The 21,197-nt window shown below is 42.7% G+C and overlaps 1 protein-coding gene across 6 annotated transcripts in view; it reads left to right on the top strand.

Moving 5' to 3' along the window:
• Prmt9 (protein arginine methyltransferase 9) overlaps positions 1-21,197 on the top strand; it is a 50,035-nt gene that overhangs the window by 1,954 nt on the left and 26,884 nt on the right. For 3 of the 6 annotated variants that reach the window (XR_015643312.1, XR_015643311.1, XM_087594127.1), the window contains exons 2-8: positions 5,352-5,500; positions 8,213-8,449; positions 9,456-9,623; positions 11,824-11,891; positions 13,271-13,377; positions 14,611-14,803; positions 17,443-17,626. Coding sequence is in view for 2 of the 6 variants with exons in the window: in XM_087594127.1 (XP_087450253.1) it covers positions 13,340-13,377; positions 14,611-14,803; positions 17,443-17,626 (415 nt within the window). In the remaining 4 variants the exon portion in view is untranslated. Of the gene's footprint in view, positions 1-5,351; positions 5,501-8,212; positions 8,450-9,455; positions 9,624-11,788; positions 11,892-13,270; positions 13,378-14,610; positions 14,804-17,442; positions 17,627-21,197 lie in introns of all 6 variants that reach the window. The other 3 variants (XR_015643309.1, XR_015643310.1, NM_001191599.1) reach the window with 1 other exon arrangement.

The raw sequence follows: 21,197 nt of genomic DNA, 5'->3' as shown, positions 1-21,197 counted from the left end.
ACATGATGATTAGAAAGAATATAAATATAACCACACAGACAGTGTGACAAAGTGACGAAAACTCTTGCTTTGATTCGCCGTGCTCTGTGTAGCTTGTCATGACTTCATAAAGAGTATCCCACCAAAGAACTTCTCGTGATATTCTGGTGGCTTCTTGTTGTTTCGGTGGACTCCTGCTGATTGGCAGAGCCTCACGGTTTCTTCTGGATCGAACTGTTACTGCTTGTTCGTGTTTGGTGTTTGTCAAGTGGACTGGACTGCAGACAACGGAAATTGGAATCTCCTCAAAGAACCGCTGTTTCCTATTATCCTCCCTTTTCCCCTACCTCTGGTGGTTGGTGAGCTAGAAACGAGGTTGAAGCGTTAAAGAACCCACATTTAAGTAGGTTTTGAAAAATCTAAGCCTATAGCAGCATCACTGAGGTAAAGTCTTCTGCAAGCTGTTTTCTGAGATCACAAAGAAGCTGTGTTCCAGAGATAGCCAAGGTTGTACCTCGTACAGTAGCTGGACTTGGTAATATATAAGAATCACCTAGGTTGTACTGGTTTTAAAGATATGAAGGGGTCAGGGAAAGCAGCTGAGGCTGGGCATTGTGAGAGGCCAGGGGAAGGCCATTGGTGAAGGTGCAGCCTCAGCTGCAGCTGATGGCCCAGGATCGTGCAAAGAAGTTGAGGCTTGGCACCATGAAGAGAGCCTATGAGAGGCTATTGGTGAAGCCTAGTTGTGGCAGAAGACCCCAGTGTATTGGAGTTGCCAGTACCGTGGATGACCACCAAGAACAGCAGCAGTAGGAGTGTATCCACCAGAACCTAGAGTTCTACAGATGTCAAAGCTGGAGAAGTGATCCAAACCCTTTGGAGGAGTCACTCCACACATGTGTAAGTCTCAGACATTGGAACAAGAAGGTGTGAAATTGAAATTGCCTTGGAGACCCCAAGATGATGCCAGAGCCATGGATACCTGCTGAGGGAAGCTGCTAACAGGGAGTGGAACCACCCAAAAGAAAAAAAAAATTTGTTGCAGTCAATGAAGCAGAAAGGAGTTTGAGATCTGAAGAATGCTTTTATATCAGACATGGAGATGCAGAGTTTGCAGTTTGCCCAGCTGGTTTTCTGTCTTGTTTTGATCCAGCATTTCCTCACTATTTGGAATGGTAATGTATATCCTGTGATATTGGAAGTGTGTGATCTGCTTTTTGATTTTATGGGTGATTACAGTTAAGAGACTATGTGAATCTCAGAAGATACTTTGAACTTTGGCCTTTTAAAGATTGTTGAGACTGTGGTAGACTATGGGGACTTTTGAAGTTGTTCTAAATGTATTTTGCATTATGCTATGGCTAGGTATGGTTTCCATAGACTCGCGTTTGAACAAGCCTATGCAGGCCAGGGAGTGGTATGTGGTGGTTTGAATATGCTTGGCCCAGGGAAGTAGCAGTGTTAGGAGGTGTGGCCTTGGAGGAAGGGAGTCAATGTGGGGTGGGTTTTGAGGTCCTGTGCTCAAGCTCTGGCCAGTGTGGAAGAGGCCCTCTTCCTGTCTGCCTATGGAAGAGAGTCCCCTTCTGGCTCCCTTCAGATCAAGATGTAGAACTCTTGGCTCCTCTAGCACCATGCCTGCCTGGATGCTGCCCTGCTGCACACTGTGATGACAGTGGACTAAACCTCTGAACTTGTAAGGCAGCCCCAATTAAATGTTTGCCTTTATAAGAGTGACTTTAGTCACGGTGTCTCTTCACAGCAATGAAACCATGACTAAGATAAACTGTATTAAAGGGCCCCAGCATTAGGAAGGTTGAGAACCACTGCTTTAGACTATCCCTGAGGCCATGCAGTTAGGACAGTGTTGCATATAGCAGGTGGTGTGGAGCAGCAGAATCCTCAGGTGAGGTTCTCATGACCTTGCCTGCCTTTCTGAAAGGTATTTAAATAGTTAACAAGTCCATCTGCTGTGATCTTTAAACACCCCTCTTAAGATGTCAGTGGTTTGGCTGGGAGGAAAGGCCAGTAGAACAGCTTTCTATAGAGTAGCCCTGAGTGTAAAGCTCCGGCTTCCACTCACAGCACAGAAAAAAAAATGTGTAAAACTAGAGTGTATGGCTGGAGAAGTAGCTCAGTTAGACTTGTGCCTAACATGTACAAGGTCTAAACCTAGTGTAGCAGTATATACTTGTAATCCCAGCACCTGGGAGGTAGAGCCAACAGGGTCAGAAATTCAAGGTTATCCTCAGCTACATATAGGGATTGTATAAGTCTCTATCCTAATTATTTATTAAAACAAACAAACAAACTGGTAATGGCCAGCATTTAGTATGGCTTAGAAACTGACTTGGTTTTACATGAAACAAAGTTCATATTTCTTTGTAAAGGCCTCATTTGCAGAAATTTGCTCTCCTGATACTCTCTTTGCTACCTATTATCCACACTTCAGTTGCATTAAACTACTTTAACTTTTGTTTTTTTTTTTTTTTTTTCCGGAGCTGGGGACCGAACCCAGGGCCTTGCGCTTGCTAGGCAAGCGCTCTACCACTGAGCTAAATCCCCAACCCCTAACTTTTGTTTTAAAAACATTTTTTATTCACTTTATATCCTAATCACTCCTCCTCCCAGCCCTCCCTCCCACAGTCTTCCTCCTCCCCCCTCCTCTCTGAGAAAATGGAGGCTCCCCCTGGATATCTCTACTTCCTGGCACATCCAGTGTCTGCAGAGCTAGGTACTTCTCCCACTGAGGCCAGACAAGACAGTCGAGTTAGGGGCACGGGTTCCACAGACAGGCAACAGTTTCAGGGAGAGCCCCTGTTTCAGTTGTTCAGGACCCACATGAAGACCCAACTGCATATCTGCTACATGTGTGCAGGGAGGCCTAGGTCCAGTCCATGTTTGCTCTTTGGTTGGTGGTTCAGTCTTTGAGAGCCCCAAGGGTCCAGGTTAGTTGACTCTGTTGGTCTTCTTGTGGGATTCCTATCCCCGTTGGGGCCCTCAATCCTTCCCCTAACTCTTCCATAAGAGTTCCCAAGCTCCATCCAGTGTTTGGCTGTGGGTTTCAGCATCTGCTGGATGGAGCCTCTAAGAGGACAGCTCCTGTCTGCAAGTATAGCAGAGTATTAGCAGTGTCAGGGATTGGTAATTGCCCATAGGATGTGTTTCTAGTTGGGCTGCTTATTGTTTGGCCATTCCATAGTATGTATGAGTATTGCCTAAATCTATGATGTGTATATGTATATATGTATGTATGTGTGTATGTATTATGTATGTATCTATGTGTGTGTGTATGTATATATATACATATATACACATACACACACACACACACACACACATATATATATATATATATATATAATGTGTCATTGTGTACAGGTATCTTGGAGATCAGAAGAGGGGACTGGATTCCTTGGAACTGGAAATATAACCATTTGTGAGCTGTTAAGAGCAGCAGTGCTCGTAACTGCTGAACCATCTCAGTAGCACCTTAGCTGTGTTTTTTTTTTTTGTTTGTTTGTTTTGTTTTGTTTTTTATTTGCTTATTTTTATTGTTACCAGGGACCCAACCCAGGGCCTTAAATATCCTAGGGAAGTCTTCAACTACTGAGCAATATCCCTAGTTCCCAATACTAATCATTACAACTCTTGAACCAGTCATGTAATATCTAGATATCTAGACAATGGATCTCCTTCATCGTCCTTGTCTTTCTAGCAGACTGTTATAATTCAGTTTCAGGTATTAACTCTTACGTGTAAAGTTTGTTGACTCGAAAACTGGAATGTGTAAGTCTGCCTTCTTTCCAAAGTGCAGTATCATGGAAAACAGCTGGAGGAAGATGAGACCAGAGCCAGGTTGACAGTGAGAAGGCATTTGCTGCACACCGCCAAGTGACTGTCAGGGTCAGGTTGGGCTGTAACAGTATGGATTGTCAGTAAGTGGCAAATTTAAAGATGGTGACAAAACATGGGACGCAGCACACGTCTACTCACTTCAGGTAGGGATCCCATGACAGTCTCAAATATGGATACCACCAAAGACCAGGTAGGTCTTTGAGTTTTATTGGGTTACTTACAGGAACAAAAATGACTTAAAGACAGCTATATGGTCAAAGGCCACTACAGCCTGGGTGGCAGCTCACAAGAGCTGAGAGTTTGGAGCATAGTGCACAGTCTGCAGGCAGCTCAACAGGTTGGAGAGGGTCCTTTCCAAGTGATTCAGTTGGTCTAAACTTCTTTCAGGCAGCTATCCTGATGTCCTATCTTCCTTGCAGGTTTGCTTGTCTAAGTGACTTCTGTAGCCTTTATTGTTTATTCTTGGAAGGGAGGGGCCTAGTGAATGTTACAGGTTTCAGGGGTTTCCTGAAGCTACCTTAATTTGTTTACCTTCTGTTTTAAGGAGTATCCGTGTAGGACATTCTGAGAGGAAACTGTTACATAATAGGGTAGCTATAAATAGTGACTTTGTGGTTCGAGATTGAATGATACCTTTGCATCTCCTTAGGGAATGTTTGAACTTTTAAAGATCTTTAAATTTTTGCCTACAGAATTCTGTGAGGATAGGAGCAAAATTGATGTTCATCTTTGAGTTTCAGTCCTGGTTCTTTGCACATTGATGGATGAGATGAGTGCATGACAGTGGAGATAGGCAGAGTCTGAGGACCAGAAAACAAGGTCTTAATAAGATGATGTGTACCAGGTGCATCATTAGCACATGGACGATAGTGCATTGGAGATGAGCAAGGGGGCCGAGGACACACTCCTGACACGGCTGCTGCAAAGAAACAAAGGCAGGAGAGAGGCAGTGAGGAATAGATGTGCGTAGAAAGATCGTGCTGCCCAATTCTATGTATTACTACCTTTTGGTATGGCTTATATCGGTGTCTTAGTCCCTGTTCCATCACTGTGAAGAATTACATGACCGAGGCAGCTCTTAGAACAGGAAATCATTTAATTGAAGGGTTGCTTACAGTTTCAGAGGGTTTAGTCCATTCTCATCATGGCAGATCAAGAGCTACGTCTTGATCTACAGGAAGGCAGGGAGGAGAGGGGGTAGTGTGAGAGACTATCAAACTCTGGGCCTAACTTGGACTTTTGAAAAGTCTCAAAGCCCACCCCCAGCTACATATTCCCTCCAACAAGGCCTCATCTGGTTCTTCTAATCTTTTAGTTTATGCCATTCCTTGGTGACTAAGCAAGCCTGTGGGGGCCATTCTTACTCAGACCATGTTTGGTGAACAATACTTACTAAAAGTTAGCAGTTGGAGGCCATCATGCATTTCGACCACAGTTCCACTTGCTGGAGTCTTCAGCTAGAGTTGTGTATTTCTCATTCTCGATTACTGATTTGTCCTTTTTTCTTGTTTATAAAGGAAACTTTCCAGTATACACTTTTCAAGTGGGCTGAAGAGCTTCATGCACTGAATCGAATACAAGACTTACTTGGTTGCTACGAGCAGGCCTTAGAGCTGTTTCCTGATGATGAAGTGATTTGCAACAGTATGGGAGAGCATCTGTTCAGGTTTGTCATGACTTCACTATTAAAGGATTGTTCTTTAGCAGCCAAAGCAAAGATAAAGCATGCGTTAACTTACTTTGTTAGGTTTTTTTTTTAAAGATTTATCTATTTATTATATGTGAGGACACTGTAGCTGTCTTCAGACACACCAGAGGAGGGCATCAGATCCCATTACAGATGGTTGTAAGCCACAGTGTAGTTGCTGGGATTTGAACTCAGGACCTCAGGAAGAGCAGTCTGTGCTATTAACCTTTGAGCCATCTCTCCAGGCCCACTGTGTTTGGTTTTGAGTAGAGTGCTACCACCAGCTCAGTCCAGTCTGGAACTCGTGGGCTTATGTCATGTTTTAGCCACAGACTGCATATATACCACTATGTTTGTTTGTAGACTCAATAATTTGAATAGGGAAATGTAAGTAATTAACTATAACAGGATTGGAGCAATGATGAGTGATTAGCTAGTAATAAGGGAGCTGAAAAGAATATAGGAAGAGTAAATATGTAATAAATAGTAAAAAGAGCAATTCTAAAATTGGTTTATTCTGTGTGTGCACATGTGGGTATATGTGTATGGATATGTGTGAACATTTGTGACAGTGGAGTTTCAGCATCTGCTGGATGGAGCCTCTAAGAGGACCTGTGCCATCATGAGCATGTGGATGTCAGAGGACAACTTCTGGGAGTTCTCTCCTTCCATCAAGTAGGTCTTGGGAATTGAACTAAGGTTTTCACGCTCAGTGGCAAGAACCCTTACTTGCTGAGCTGTCTTGTCAGCCCACAGCAAATTTAGAATATATTTTATGAGTCACTTCCCTAGCACTGAGGAAGTATTTAAGGAAGAGTTTTTCTCACTGGCTTCAGATCCAGTCCTTGTTTGAAAAGGCACAACAGTGGTTCACAGGATGCCTTGACAGAAACCTGGTGAATCTGTTCTTTGGACCATACTAGAATTTTTCCTTTTGGGGTTTCAGAGAAAGCCTAGTGGGGAAGTATAAATTTGGAGCATACCGTTAATGAGCTCTCCACTAGACTGGAGTTCTAGGCAAACTGCCCATTATTGGCCACACTGCTGGTGTCTCCCATGCACACAGGGAGTGTGGTACTGGGTAAGCCCTGAGTGTCATGGAACTAGAAAGCAAAACTCTTCTCCTGCAGTGTCTCCGCACCTTGCAGTGATTGGTGGGAAATGTAAATGGCCAGATAAGTTTTTCACACGGGAGACAAAATGAGTAAGTTTGTCAGTAACTGGCTGTCTTAGTTTGACTGGGAAACAAAACTAGCAAAGGGGAAAGGGGACACTGGCCAAATCACCAGGAACCCAAGAGCAGTCCCCTCAGGGCCTCTCCAAGTCACAGTGGGGCTCCTGCCTCAGCAGGGAGGTGCAGACTTGCAGTCTGGGAAGCTCCTTTGATGCCTACTACACAGGGTTTTATGGTGGTTGTGTACTCAGGCACCGCCCCCTCCGCGTGGTGCATACCCAAGTTCTAGACTCCAGAGTAGAAGCCATTTCCAGCATAATCACATGACTCATATCAACATGGAGGCTCGTTGAATTGTTTGTCAGTTAGTCAGAGGCCAGCCTTGTAAGTAGGCCTCTGAACACACACCAGTCTGCCCTGCCGTGTGAGCTCTTCATTTCCAAGCAACCCCAGGAACTACAGTGAAAGCTGAGCACTGCTTTTGAATTAGAACACTTTAAAGTAATGGGGAAAGAGCCTGCTTCTGCCAGATTTCACTTGTGAGGGATCTAATAAGTGGCCATCATTTCATATGTCCCTTCTTGTGATGCTCTTCTGCAATATATCTAAAGTCTATTAGCTGTTAGTAATCGACCTTGTAGTTTTATTTCTTCCTCGCAAGGGCCTCTTACTTGACTTAGAGGACTGTGCAGGGCCAGGGCTCTGGGGACAGGTGTATATGCCGCCTCTAGAGTTCTAGGAATTAATTAAAGTCAATTAATGAGCAGTACTTGGGTTCATCATGGGGAAGCTTTTTACATCAATACCATGCATTTTCTGCTATGAGTACCCAGCATATAAACAAGATATTTCTACCTTCAGGGCAATAAAGAATAACATGTACTGACCTTAAATGCTTTAATTTGGGGCTGGGGATTTAGCTCAGTGGTAGAGCGCTTACCTAGCAAACGCAAGGCCCTGGGTTCGGTCCCCAGCTCCGAAAAAAAACAAAAAACAAAAAACAAAATGCTTTAATTTTAGACTAAATTGTGAATGTCTACAATGTAATATAGCACTGTTCTGTTAGTTGGTCCCATTTGTCTTACCCATGCCCAGGATGAATAGTCTAAGTTTCTCTAGCATGGATGCTGGCCAAAGGTACGTAATAGTTGTGAACAGTGCAGTCTGCCTACGATGAACTATTGCAAACTGTGACAGGGAGAACTTCATGACGGTTTGGAAAAGCACCGTTCAGATGACTTGGTGGTATTCACCTTTGTCTTTTACTCTTTATCTGCTTGTATTCAGTTCAGTACAAGTTCATTCATCCTTAGTGCCCACTCCCACTGCTAGGACATCTGAGATGCATAGGTAGAAACTCAGAAGAGAAGTCAGGAGAGGGCCGTCCTCACAGAAAGTTGGTTTTGCAGAGGAGGTAGAGAGACTGCTCTGGGAGTCTCAGGCTGGGTTAGTGCAGGGACAGAGGCACTGTAGCTGGTCACAGAGAGTTAATGTCCTCTGTCTTTTCCCCCCTCTAGAATGGGCTTTCGAGATGAGGCAGCTGGGTATTTTCATAAAGCAGTGAAGCTAAACCCTGATTTCAACGATGCAAAGGAGAACTTCTATCGTGTGGCAAACTGGTTGGTAGAGCGCTGGCACTTCATCATGCTTAATGACACCAAGAGAAATGAGATTTATAACGCGGCAATCCAGAAGGCAGTGCGGTTGGGCTCCAAAACAGTGCTGGACATTGGCGCCGGCACTGGGATACTGAGGTCTGTTGTAGTTATGATTTCCTACTATATTTACATTAGTATATAAAAATAGCAGTTGTTTCTCACAGTATTTTAGGGTTATTGATACATCTTTTAGTATTGTACTTTTTAACTATGATTTTACTTATCAAAAGTTCAAGTAAACTAAGAAATGCTCAGGATTATTGAAAATCTGAATAATGAGATGAAGATATTTTTATATTAAAATTGAGGAAATCCTATTAAGCACCTCATTGCCAGTCATATTCTAAATGTGTGCGCGCTGATCCGGGCATGGTGACACACGTCTTTAATCCCAGCACTGGAGAAGCAGAGGCAGGAGCATCTCTGAGTTTGAGGCCAGTTTGGTCTACATAATGAGTTCTAGGACAGCCAGTGCTATGTAGAGAGACCTGTCTCAAAAGCCAAAGGCAAAACAAAACAAAGTGGATGTCATTATTATTGAACGATTTGTTTTTTAACAAGCATACTAGTTCATCATCATCATCATCACCACCACCACCACCACCACCACCACCACCACCACCATCATTATTATTTTGAGACAGAGTTTCTCTGAGTAGCCCTGTGTAGAGCAGGCTGGTCTGGAGCTCACAGAGATCCATCTGCCTCTCAAGTGCTGGGATTAAAGGTGTGCACCAACATGCTTGATCTTATTTTAATTACTCTGTGTGTGTGTGTGTGTGTGTGTGTGTGTGCGCGCGCGTGCCTGCGTGAGCACACATGTGCACATGCACATGGGAGTCTGTGTACCATAGTGTGCACATGGAAGTCAGAGGTTAACTTTTCAGTCTTTTTGCCTTCTGCAGAGTTTCAGGGATTGAACTTGGGTTGCCAGACTCGTGTGCAAATGCTTTTACCTGTTAGCCATCTTGCTAGTCCTCATTTTTTTAAATGCAGAACAAATAATGGTTACATTAAAGAATGGAAGGAAGATCCCATGTTTGAAGCATCATAATTTTATTAAGGTTGGAAAAAGATACAATGAACTTTTCTTCTTTTGTAGCATGTTTGCCAAAAAAGCTGGTGCACACTCAGTATACGCCTGTGAGTTATCCAAGACCATGTATGAGCTCGCTTGTGACGTCGTGGCTGCAAACAAGATGGAGGATGGGATCAGGCTCCTGCACATGAAGTCACTTGATCTAGAAATACCAAAGCACATTCCTGAAAGGTGTGTTTACAGTGCACTCAAAACACGACGATATGTCTCCAGCTTCTTACATTAGCAAAGGTGCTAACAGTCCACTGTAGGCCATGTCAATATGCAGCTGAGGGCTGGCACAGGTTAGGTCAAGGCCCACGATTGGACAATAAGAAGTAAGGCAGGGACAGAGTTTATGTAAGGCAGGAGAGAAGAGGAAAGAGGGGAAGAACCAAAATGGAGAGAAGGATCACCCAGATCTCGGTGGCCCTAAATGGCCATAGGCAATTATGAATATTTCATTTTCTTTTTAAATTTATTTTATGTATATGAGTACACTGTTGCTGTCTTCAGACACACCAGAAGAGGGCATCAGATCCCAGTACAGATGGTTGTGAGCCACCATGTAGTTCCTGGGATTTGAACTCAGGACCTTGGGAAGAGCAATCAGTGCTCTTAACCACTGAGCCATCTCTCCAGCCCTATGAATATTTCTTCTGGGATGGATTTGTATAGGTCAATTTATCTTATCTAGGTGGATGGTTTATCTAGGTGGTTGTGAGTTTATCGTGTAGATTGAGAATTTAACTTATAAATCTAATTGCTAAATTCAGCTTATTGAGTCGATTTTAACAAGTTGTTGGAATTTTTGTTCTTTAACTACCAGGGGGCAGTTCCTGGGAGAGTGGGCAGAGACAGGGAGCCGTGATAGGCCAGCCCATGCTGACCCTCTAGTGTCCTGATTATATTGGGTAGCTGGGACCAGAGAGTTCCTGGCTGGCAGAGAGACAGGAGAGGGTGGCTAGCAATGGGGGTCAAGAGACTGCTGGGCTGGAGGACAGCTAGAGGTAATGTGGCATGGTGTCACACTGGAATTGGCCACCACTGAGATGAAGATATCCTGCAGATGCCTTGTGGCTGACATTAAAAGGGATAAAAGGTTCCATTTTTGATAATTACTGCAATAGTCCTTGTTTTCTGAAGATACGGTTATCACCTAGTTTAATAAAATACAGTTTTTTATAATAACATGCTTTAAAAAGTACTTCAGAACTCAAGAAAAATTGATAGTGAGAAACACTTCTTTTTCTTTTTTTTTTCTTTTTTTTTTTTTCGGAGCTGGGGACTGAACCCAGGGCCTTGCGCTTCCTAGGCAAGCGCTCTACCACTGAGCTAAATCCCCAACCCCGAGAAACACTTCTTTAGCATGTCTTTTTGTGTGTTTTGTTTTTTTGAGATAGGGTTTTTCCATGTATCCCTGACTGTCCTGGAACTCACTTTGTAGACCAGGCTAGTCTCCAACTCAGAGATCCACTTGCCTCTGCCTCCCAAGTGCTGGGACTAACAGTGGCTAAACTCATGTGGTTTTGTTCATTAAAGTAGATAGACTTCCTACAGGTCAGCAGTGGTAAGTAGCCGTTTACAACGTGAGCAGTTCACCCCTGCAGACATCATTATTGTTCTTGACCCGAAGGAAAGTTTGAAAGTGCCCATAGACTAGTGCTTCGGGGTGTGTTCTGCGACTGCTCTATGCACCATCTTAGAACCCCTGTGTTTGTATCTGCATCTCACTGTGATCAGGATCTCTGTGAGATTGAGGCCAGCCTGGTCTACTTCCATGACAGCCAGAGCTACACAGAGAAACCCTGTCTCAGCAAAACAAAACAAAATAAAAAACAAAAAAGAAAAAGAATTAACTTTGAGAAGGAAGGATCATTGACAGTAGAGAGTTTGTGGATGTGTTCCCTGCCTGATTTGTTTTCGCTTTTTAATGCAGGGTTTCAGTGTGTAATCAAAGATGCCCTTTAACTTCTACCTGATCATCTTGCCTCCATGTGCCAAGTTCTGGGATTACAGATATAAACCACGATTCCAGGCTAGGAGACAAACACTTGCATTGTGTTAGAGTTAGAAGCTAACTGTTTACTGTTCAGGCAGGGACCAGGAAAGATGTGGGTGCCAATTACTCTTAAGACTGTGCACAAAGTCTGTGCCTTGAGCAAGGGAAAGGAACTAATGAACAAGAGAGGTACCCAAGGGGCATCTCAGGATTCAGCAGAGGATAGTAAAATAAAATGTATTAGACAATGTCAAAGGTTTCCTCTAACATGTTTGCCCTCTTCTCGCAGCTTTGACAGCTTTATAGACACAGCATGTCAGTTTACTTACATATATCTTTAAACATCATTCTATAGAGTGTCCCTAGTTGTAACAGAAACTGTCGATGCAGGTGTGTTTGGAGAAGGAATTGTGGAGAGTTTAATTCATGCATGGGAGCATTTACTTCTGCAACCACAGGTAAGCAGCACAAAACCACTTACATTTCATTAAAAAGTCATTACGTTAAGAGGCATATCGAGCCCCTAGAATGTTTGCAGACAGAAAAAAGATGTCAGAGTACAACTGTATACATGGAAAGAAACACAAGAAAAAGCATTGGCAACAATGTAACACACTGTGTGTTGCCTGTAGCGGTAAGGTTACAGGTAAGAATTCTACTGGAAGGAAGTCTAGTAAGTGAGCTTGTTTGTGGAGGACTCACCAACATTTTTGAGTAGAAGAGGGAAGAACTTTGAATCTCACAGCTGTCTATGCCTGGGATTTTGGCAGATCTCTAGAAAAGAAGGTAGTAATGTTAGTTCAGTAATCTTTTAAGGTACTCAGTAATTCAGGCTACTAGAGAGCACACAACTCCTCCACTGTAACCCACAGGTCATATGTATATTACAGTTAATTTATTATATACATTGTATATATATATTAAGGAGCTTTAGTAAAAAACATCTTTGTAGAGGATGGTATATATTTAATATAGGAAAGTTTATTTTTCAAGTAAATAATGATGACTTTGATATTTTCTTTCTTTTTTTTTCTCATGCTAGGAGTTGAACTTGGTACCTTATACATGCTAGTGCTCTGCTCCTGGGCCATATTCCAAGCCTGATTTTATTCTTTCTATGTCTAAAGATGTATTTTTATTTTATGTATTTAAGCATTTCTCTTGTATACATGTGTACCTGTCGCATGTGTGTGTGTATGCCTGTGTATGCATAACTTTTAGATGTGTGTGTCTGTCACATGTGTGTGTGCCTGTTGAATGTGTGTATGCCTGTATGTGTATGTGCCTGTCCCATATGTGTATACCTGTTGAATGTGTGTGCCCTTTGGATGTGTGTGTATAGCTAGTAGACGTGTGTGTGTTCGTCACAGATCAGAAGAAGGCATCACATCCTGTGTGACTGGCACTAGAGAGGATCACTAGCTGCTTGTGGATGCTGGGAACTGAACCAGGTCCTCTGCTACAGTAGCCACTGCTTTTATCTTTTTTCATTTTAGTTTTTCAAGACACAGTTTCTCTCTGTAGACCAGGCTGGCCTTGAACTCAGACATTCTTCAGCCTCTGCCTCCCGAGTGCTGGGAATAAAGGCAGGTGCCATCACTGCTAGGCTCCCATTTTTTTCTTTAATAATTAAATTGTATTCTACAGTGACATAGCTTTACACACCACTCTTTGTACTTGTATTCTAAATACTAAGTTACACATATTTTTATGTATTACACATAACACTCAAAAGTGAAATTTTAAATGAGAAATTTCTTAGTATGTATATAAATATGTATATATACACACACAGTTATTTGTATATGTAATGTTGTGACTTTGTTATACTTTTCAGACCAAAGGTGAAAGTGGAAGTTGGGGGAAGTATGGAAAAGTGATACCGGCCAGTGCGGTCATATCTGGGATGGCAGTGGAGTGTGCAGAGATCCGAAGGCATCACAGGTGAGTGCTTAGGAGAGCGCTCGGGTGTGGGCGGGGCAGAGGTAGGTGGACCCCTCAGACTTACTTATTTTAAGTAAAATTCCAGGATCAGAGCCAGTTTTTTCTAAACAAAATTTTCATTCAACTTACTCTGTGAGAGGTTTATATAGGAAAATATTTAAGTTCAGATTGATTTTAATTGACATTCAAGTAAGGATTTCCAATGTGAAAATAAATTTTAGTACTGTTTTTCTTGGTAATTTCATAAATCCAGTGATTGGGCAGAATGCAGTTTTAAATCTTTTAAAGATGTCTGCTTCCTGTGTAAAGGTAACATAAAAATAGTTTAGAAGTACCGAGGATAAAAGAAAGAAATAAAAACCACCCTGAACGGGTTCTCAGTAAATAGCTACTGCTCATGATTGCTGGGAATCGTTCATTGATCTTTTTGTTGAATGTTACAGGTGATAGTAAAAATGTTTTGAGGTTGGGAGGCTCAGACACCAATCAGACAGAGGAATCTCAGTTACCAAGTTGGTTGAATGAGGATGCACTGGTTGACTCTCAGTCTCTGTATAAATGTCTCTGTGTGGTAATTTAGCTCAGTAAAGAACGCCAATGAATACAGTCGTGTGGGCCGGAACCCTCCTCAGGCAGGCCTGCTTCCGACTGTGCTGTCTTGTGGCTCTCACCTCACTGCTTTGACGCTCTCTCAGATTCTTATTTTACTCGGTTATCTTCTCCCCTCTGGTGAAGGACCTAAGTGCTTTGTCAGTTCTTGTTTGTCCCCTGTTAATGTGCCAGAATCCAAAAGCACATTTTTTGAATGTGAATATGAGTCATTCATTGAATATATGTTCTGTAAATACTTTCCCTTTTAAAAGTTTTAAAATCTTACTTTTCTGCATGTGTGTTTGTGTGTGTGCCATGTGTATGTGGAGTTTGTGTCAGCCATAAGAGGGTGTTGCTGGAGTTGAGGGTAGTTGTAAGACATCTGACGTGTGTGCTGGGACACCCCTGAACTCAGGGGCTGAGCAAGAATGCAAGGGCGCTTAACCACTAACCATCTCTCCGTCCCGCAACATTGTTAATTTTAATATGGAATATTTATCAATTTTTTCTTCATGTGAGATATCTGTGGCCATGAGGTCTTATTTCATTCTTATGTTTACATTTTCTTAACTACTAGACAATGATACATGGTAACTTAAAAAACCTGTGTTACACCTTATCTTCTCTTTCAACTCTTACTAGGGTTAGTGCTAAGGACATAGCTGGTATACATTTACCAACAAATGTGAGATTTCAGAGCCCAGCCTATGCGTCTGTAGATCCCGAAGAAACGGTTGAACCATACACAACGGAAAAGATGAGTGGAATCCCTGGAGGATACCGGCCTTTGACAGAATGCTTTCAGATTATGAAAGTTGATTTCAATAATCTCCAGGTAAAAACAACACATTTTCTTCTTACCATTGTTAGCCTTTTTCCCCCCCAGACGTGGTTTCTCTGTGTATCCCCTGCTATCCTGGAACTCCGTAGACCAGGCTGGCCTCCAACTCTGACATCCACCTGCCTCTGCCTCCCAGAGCACTGTGATCAGAGGTGGGCACCGCCACTGCCACTACTGCCTGGCTATTCCTTACTTTCTGAATGTACATGAGGTTTTACTTATGAAGAAATGATTAGCAGCAAATTAAGATTCCCTTTGGAAAGTATTCTTTTTCAATGTAAGGGGAAAGCTCCCTAGGGTTCGTTAAGAGTACATGCTGTAGGGTTAGGATTTAGCTCAGTGGTAGAGCGCTTGCCTAGCAAGCACAAGGCCCTGGGTTTGGTCCCCAGCTCCGAAAAAAAGAAAAGAAAAAAAAAAAAAAAAGAGTACATGCTGTGCTTTGTGCTTTACGAGAGCATGCACTACAGCAGTAGAAATAATGTGTGAGCTACTCAGAAATAATGTAAGAACTTCTGCCAGCTTCTTATGTGTGTAAGCACAGGGACAAACGCTCCAGCCTAGATCTTTGTTTTTCTCTTTGATATCCTATCTTCTCAAGTTAATGAAATGAACAGTAATCTAAACCTAATAATCTAAATTTAAATCAAGTTGTTAGGGCAGTGGTTTTCAACCTGTGGGTCATTACCCCTTGTTGTCGAATGACCCCTTCAGAGGTCACTGACCTTAGATCATCAGATAACACAGATGTTTGAATTATGATACATAACAGTAGCAAAATTACAGTTATGAGGTAGCAGTGAAGGTAATTTTATGATCAGGGGTCTCCACAGTATGAGAGGGTGTCAGCATTAGGAAGGCTGAGAACCACTCTGTTAGGGTAATAGAATCGTAATTCACCAAGGGCTGAAGGATTCCTGAGACAGAGAACATTTAGGCCTTTTGTTTTGGGAATGCTAGGGATTGGACCAGAACCCAGCACTTCCTAGTCAAGCCTCTATACCACTGGGCACACTTGCAGCTCAAGTTTGCCTTTTAGAACCAGAACAGGCCTGAGGAAGGCTGACGGGTGTGTGTGTGTGTGTGTGTGTGTGTGTGTGTGTGTGTGTGTGTGTGTGTGTGTGTGTGTGTGTGTATTGGTGGATGATAAGATGTATTTATAAGGTACTCAAAGAGCCTGAGAACTGTTAAATAAAAATGTTTCTAATGACTTGAAGAAAGAAAATTCATGTACATATTTCTGATGCTCCTTTTGTGTAGGCTGTGAAAGAAGGGTATTTTAGCATGAGGTTTTTAAAATGTAGTCGCTTCTTTTAACTTGCCTTTCTTGGGAATGGTCTGCAGTCCTCGTCAGTTTGCCTTTGTAGGTGCTGAGTAGCCCTGTGTTTTAAGGTCACTCCTCTCACAGCTGTCCTTTTTTTTTTTTTTTTTTTATCTTTATTCGAGTATTTCTTACTTACATTTCAATTGTTATTCCTTTTCCCGGTTTCCAGGCCAACATCCCCCTAACCCCTCCCCTTCTATAGTGGTGTTCCCCTCCCCATCCTCCCCCTATTACCGCCCTCCCCGCAGCAATCCCATTCACTGGGGGTTCAGTCTTAGCAGGACCAAGGGCTTCCCCTTCCACTGGTGCTCTTACTAGGATATTCATTGCTACCTATGAGGTCAGAGTCCAGGGTCAGTCCATGTATAGTCTTTAGGTAGTGGCTTAGTCCCTGGAAGCTCTGGTTGCTTGGCATTGTTGTTCATATGGGGTCTCAAGCCCCTTCAAGCTCTTCCAGTCCCTTCTCTGATTCCTTCAACGGGGGTTCTATTCTCAGTTCAGTGGTTTGCTGCTGGCATTCGCCTCTGTATTTGCTGTATTCTGGCTGTGTCTCTCAGGAGAGATCTACATCCGGCTCCTGTCGGTCTGCACTTCTTTGCTTCATCCATCTTATGTAATTGGGTGCCTGTATAAGTGTGGGCCACATGTGGGGCAGGTTCTGAATGGGTGTTCCTTCTGCCTCTGTTTTAAATTTTGCCTCCCTATTCCCTGCCTAGGGTATTCTTGTTCCCCTTTTAAAGAAAGAGTGAAACATTCGAATTTTGGTCATCCCTCTTGAGTTTCATGTGTTCTCACAGCTGTCCTTTTATGGTTACAGTTTTTGTTTGAATTTTTCCTTACACTGCACACCCTGTAAAAGGCTTTAGTTTAAAAACAATGCCTGCCTATTTAACACTTCCAAACAGTACAGAGCAGAGTGCAGAAGCCCAATCCCACCTTTTAAAGAGTCTCCTCCTTTCCCTGGGCCACTTGTTGAAGGGCCTTATTCCTGGCTTGCTTTTCTTTATATGTGTGTACACACACATACTTTTCCAGAATAAAAGGCCTCTGTTGCTTTGCCACACACTTTTGTCACCCAGCCCGTCACTCTGATTTGTCTTATCCACAGTGTGTATATGTCTGCTGCATACCCAGGAGACTCACTGCAGTTCCCTGACTGCAGAGCAGGGCTGTGCACTTTGAAGTTGGGCTGTGGTGTGGCATTGAGGGAAACAGTTTATAAGGCCTCTCATTCGCTTATTAGTCGAAGGGTTTTGGCTCCTTGCCACTTTCCTGACCTCTGTTTTCTCACCCTTTTTACATTTCTTTTCAGGAGTTAAAAAGTCTGGCAACTAGGAAGCCACACTCTCTTAGTGTACCTGCTGTTAAGGAAGGCACGCTGGACGCGATTATGGTCTGGTTTGTTCTCCAGCTTGATGACGAGCACAGTTTGTCCACAAGTCCCAGTGAGGAGACCTGTTGGGAACAGGCTGTTTATCCAGTACAGGCACTTGAAGGTAAGTATTGTCTCACTAAAAAGTTTAGGGGCTGGAGCAATGTGGTTAAGACCACTGCTGCTATTCTAGAGGACACTTGATACCCACAGGGTAGCTTAGAACAGTCTACACCCATGGTCCCATGGGAGCCAATGGCCTCTTCTGATATGCAGACAAAACATCCATTTACATTTTTAAAATGCATAAATAAACAAATCTTTTAAAACATTCTTTTAAGGGGCTGGAGAGCTGGTTCACTGGTTAAGAGCACTGACAGCTCTTCAAGAGGTCCTGAGTTCAGTTCCCAGCAACCACATGGTGGCTCACAACCATCTGTAATGGGATCCGATGCACTCTTCTGGTGTGTCTGAGGGAGGACAGTGTACTCAGATACATAAAATAAATAAATCTTTAAAAAAATTTTTAAAAACCAAACCTTTCCCCTACCAATCAAACAAAGTTTTTTGCTTTGATCAGTGACCAGAATGAAAACAATAATTATGTTTGAGATGAAGTGTTCAGCAAAAGAGGTGTTACTTAAATATTTCAGAATTATACATTTCTTTGTTCAAAAGTAAATTTAAGTAGCGAATTGTAGTGTAGAACAGAGATTAAAGCCAGCTGCAGTATTGTATGCTGTTAATCACAGCATGTCAGGGTGTTGGGAGGCAGGCAAACCTGGGAGTTAAAGGTCAGCCTGGTCTATATATCAAGGTCTGGGCTGACCAGGGCTACATATTGAGACCCAGTTTCAAAAGATAATAAGAGTGATTAAATCATTACTCCGGAAAGCAGGAGAAAAGAGCTGAGAGTCCCTAGAGGTGGGCTAGAGACTGCCTGTGATCGGGATGAGTTGTCTGTGTGGATGAGATCACCAAAAACGTAAATAAAAGACATCTGTTAAAAAACAAAAAGTGCTGTATTCCGTGCCACATAGCTTTAGTCCCAGCACTCTGGAAGCAGTTTGGGGCCAGCCAGGGATACATAGTGACACCCTGTCTCTAAATAAGTAAAAACTTAAAAATGACTCCACTTCATGCCCCTCAGCTGTAACTCTCATTGATTATTTGATCGTTTCAAATGTTAGTTATCAGTAGGTGAAAGAATGCTGCGTTAAAAAATGGTGAAAAATGAGATACTTCATGAATTTGAATTTGCCTGTTGTCCTTACTCAGAAATCCTGCTAATACCCTCAGTGCTGTTTTAACTTTAGCATAAATGCTTCTGAAATGAGTACTGCCTCATCTCTCTCTCTTTTTTTTTTTTTTAAACAAAAAGGGTTATACAAGTATTAAGTACATGAGTAATTAACCTATAGAGGACACGTGTAGAGGGCTGGAGAGACGGTTCAGTGGGTAAGGTGCTGGCCTGCTGCCAGTCCTAATGACTTGAGTGTGATTTCTGGAACCCACATGGCGGAAGGAAAGAACTGACTCCCCCATGTTGTCCTCTGACCTCCACAGATGCCAGGGCATGTGCATACCCCTAGTAAATAAATATAGAGATTAAAATGTATACATAAAATTAAAATGTAATGTACAAAGTCTTGCTGTTGTAAAAGAATTTGGAGTTCCATGAATTCTCTGGATAAAGTCTTATTAAAGGTATTTTCTATCTAGGAAGAATGTTTACATTGTTGGGTTTCAATGTTGTCAGCAGTTAAGGTCATGGGAAAGCTCTACCCATTTATAACAGGAAGGAAGTACATTTCTGAGTAGTCTCTTAGTCAAGGATCTGATTCGCCAAGGCCAGTAACTGGAACCTGCAGTCTGAAGATTTGTACTCAGACCTTGGCTCTCTTATTGAGTGGCTTTGCTGGCTGGTCTTGCTTGAAGTTCTCAGAGCTTTTATTGGGTCAGATCTGAAAAAAGGATGTTCCTGTCTACCCTAGAGCTTTGTAGAAATGATAAAATATATAAATTAAGAAAAAGCTCTCAGCAAGTTACATTTGTAAAATCTGTGTGTTTTTAGTTTCATTCTCTTACAGTAATTTAGATATCTCTTGAAGAATTCTCAGGCAAAGACCATTTTAAATGCTTAAACACAAAAGTAATAATTTTGGTTTTTTTTTCAATTAAAATATTTATTTGTATGTGTGTGTTTGTGTGAAGGGTGAGGTGTTTCTTGGGGGAACACATAGGCCATGGCATGCATGTGGTCAGAGGACAACTGTTTCCTTCTACTTTACTTGGTCTCTCCGGATTGAACACAGGGAGTTAAGGTTCTAAGTCAAAATGTATGGCCTCCGTTCACCTTTCTGTCCCAGCTTCCCATCCAGTAGGCGTCCCCTCCCCCATCACCTAGACAGAGATTGTATTTTCATGTGGAACTGACAGGAAGAAGAATGTCTGTCATCCATGGGCAGTGTGGAAATAGACTATGTGTGGAAGCTCACAGAGGAGCACAGGGTCCTCACTGCAGTACTTAGTCCTTCTTAACCCGTGATGTTTGTGAACATGCACGTTTCCTGTTGCTCAAGGGGTGTTGTGCTTTCTTTCGTTCTTTCAGAAATTACGTTCAGAGAAAAGAGTGTGTATTTAAGCTAAAATGAGTCTTTATAAAATTACATGCATTCCTGAATTTCAGCTGTCTTTACCTATAGAAGAAGCCTCCTTTTATCCCCCAGATTTTCCTCAGTTTGGCAGCACATCTCCTGACTGTAGTAAAACCAGTATGAAGCTGGTAATTATAACTCATGTCTGAATTCCCAACACTTAGGACGTACAGGGAGGAGAACTGGGAGTTTTCAGGCCGGCTTCAGCCACATGGCACATTTGAGGTGCAGCCCACTTGTGGCAAGAAGTCTCGGCATGTTGGTAACTATTAATAAAAGCTGCACCATCCCATGCCAGTGCCAGCTCTGGTGGGCCACATGGCATCTGCAGGGTATTTTCACCTCAGTCAAAGTGTCCCGGTCTCCAGCCCATGCTGAGTCTGGCAGCAGCCGCCCTCTGCAACTCTCTCACTGCGGACTTTGCTCACATTCCCAGCATCCACCCCCTATGGTTATAGTCACAACTCCCAATAACCCGTCAAAATCAAAACTCAATAAGCTTATAATTTATCAATCAGATTTCTATCAGTAAATCAAACTCCATAAAGCATCTACACAATAAAATCACAACCAATTGATAGTGATATAAACTGCCCACCTAGAAAAGACAAATTGTCTAATAGAAATCCATGCCTTATGAGATATTCATAACTACCTGTGGCCATTGAAGGCCACACAGATCTGGGTCGTCCTTCTCTGCCTCCATCTTGCTTCTTCTCTTCTCTTCCCTCTCTCCTGCCTTACAAAAACTCTGCCCTCACCTTACTTTTGCACTGCCCAATCACAGGCCTTGCCTTATCTTGTGCCTGCTCTCACCTGCGTATAGACATCAACTACACCAGTCCCATGGCATAACTGCCAAGAACAGCAGCAGCCTCCGCGTTGTCCTGGTCTCGGCTTAAGTTAATAAGAGGTCAGTTGTGCTGGGTAGTTTTATGTCAACCTGACATAAGCTAAAGTCATCTAAGAGCAGGAAACTTCAATTAAGAAAATGTCTTTTTAAGATGGGGCTGCAGGCAAGCCAGTAGAGAGATTTCA

The sequence above is a fragment of the Rattus norvegicus genome, chromosome 19 (genome assembly GCF_021556685.1).
Source record: "Rattus norvegicus strain SHRSP/BbbUtx chromosome 19, alternate assembly SHRSP_T2T, whole genome shotgun sequence".
Lineage (NCBI taxonomy): Eukaryota > Metazoa > Chordata > Mammalia > Rodentia > Muridae > Rattus > Rattus norvegicus.
The sequence above is the reverse complement of the archived record's forward strand: the minus strand, read 5'-3'. Positions and strand labels throughout refer to the sequence as shown.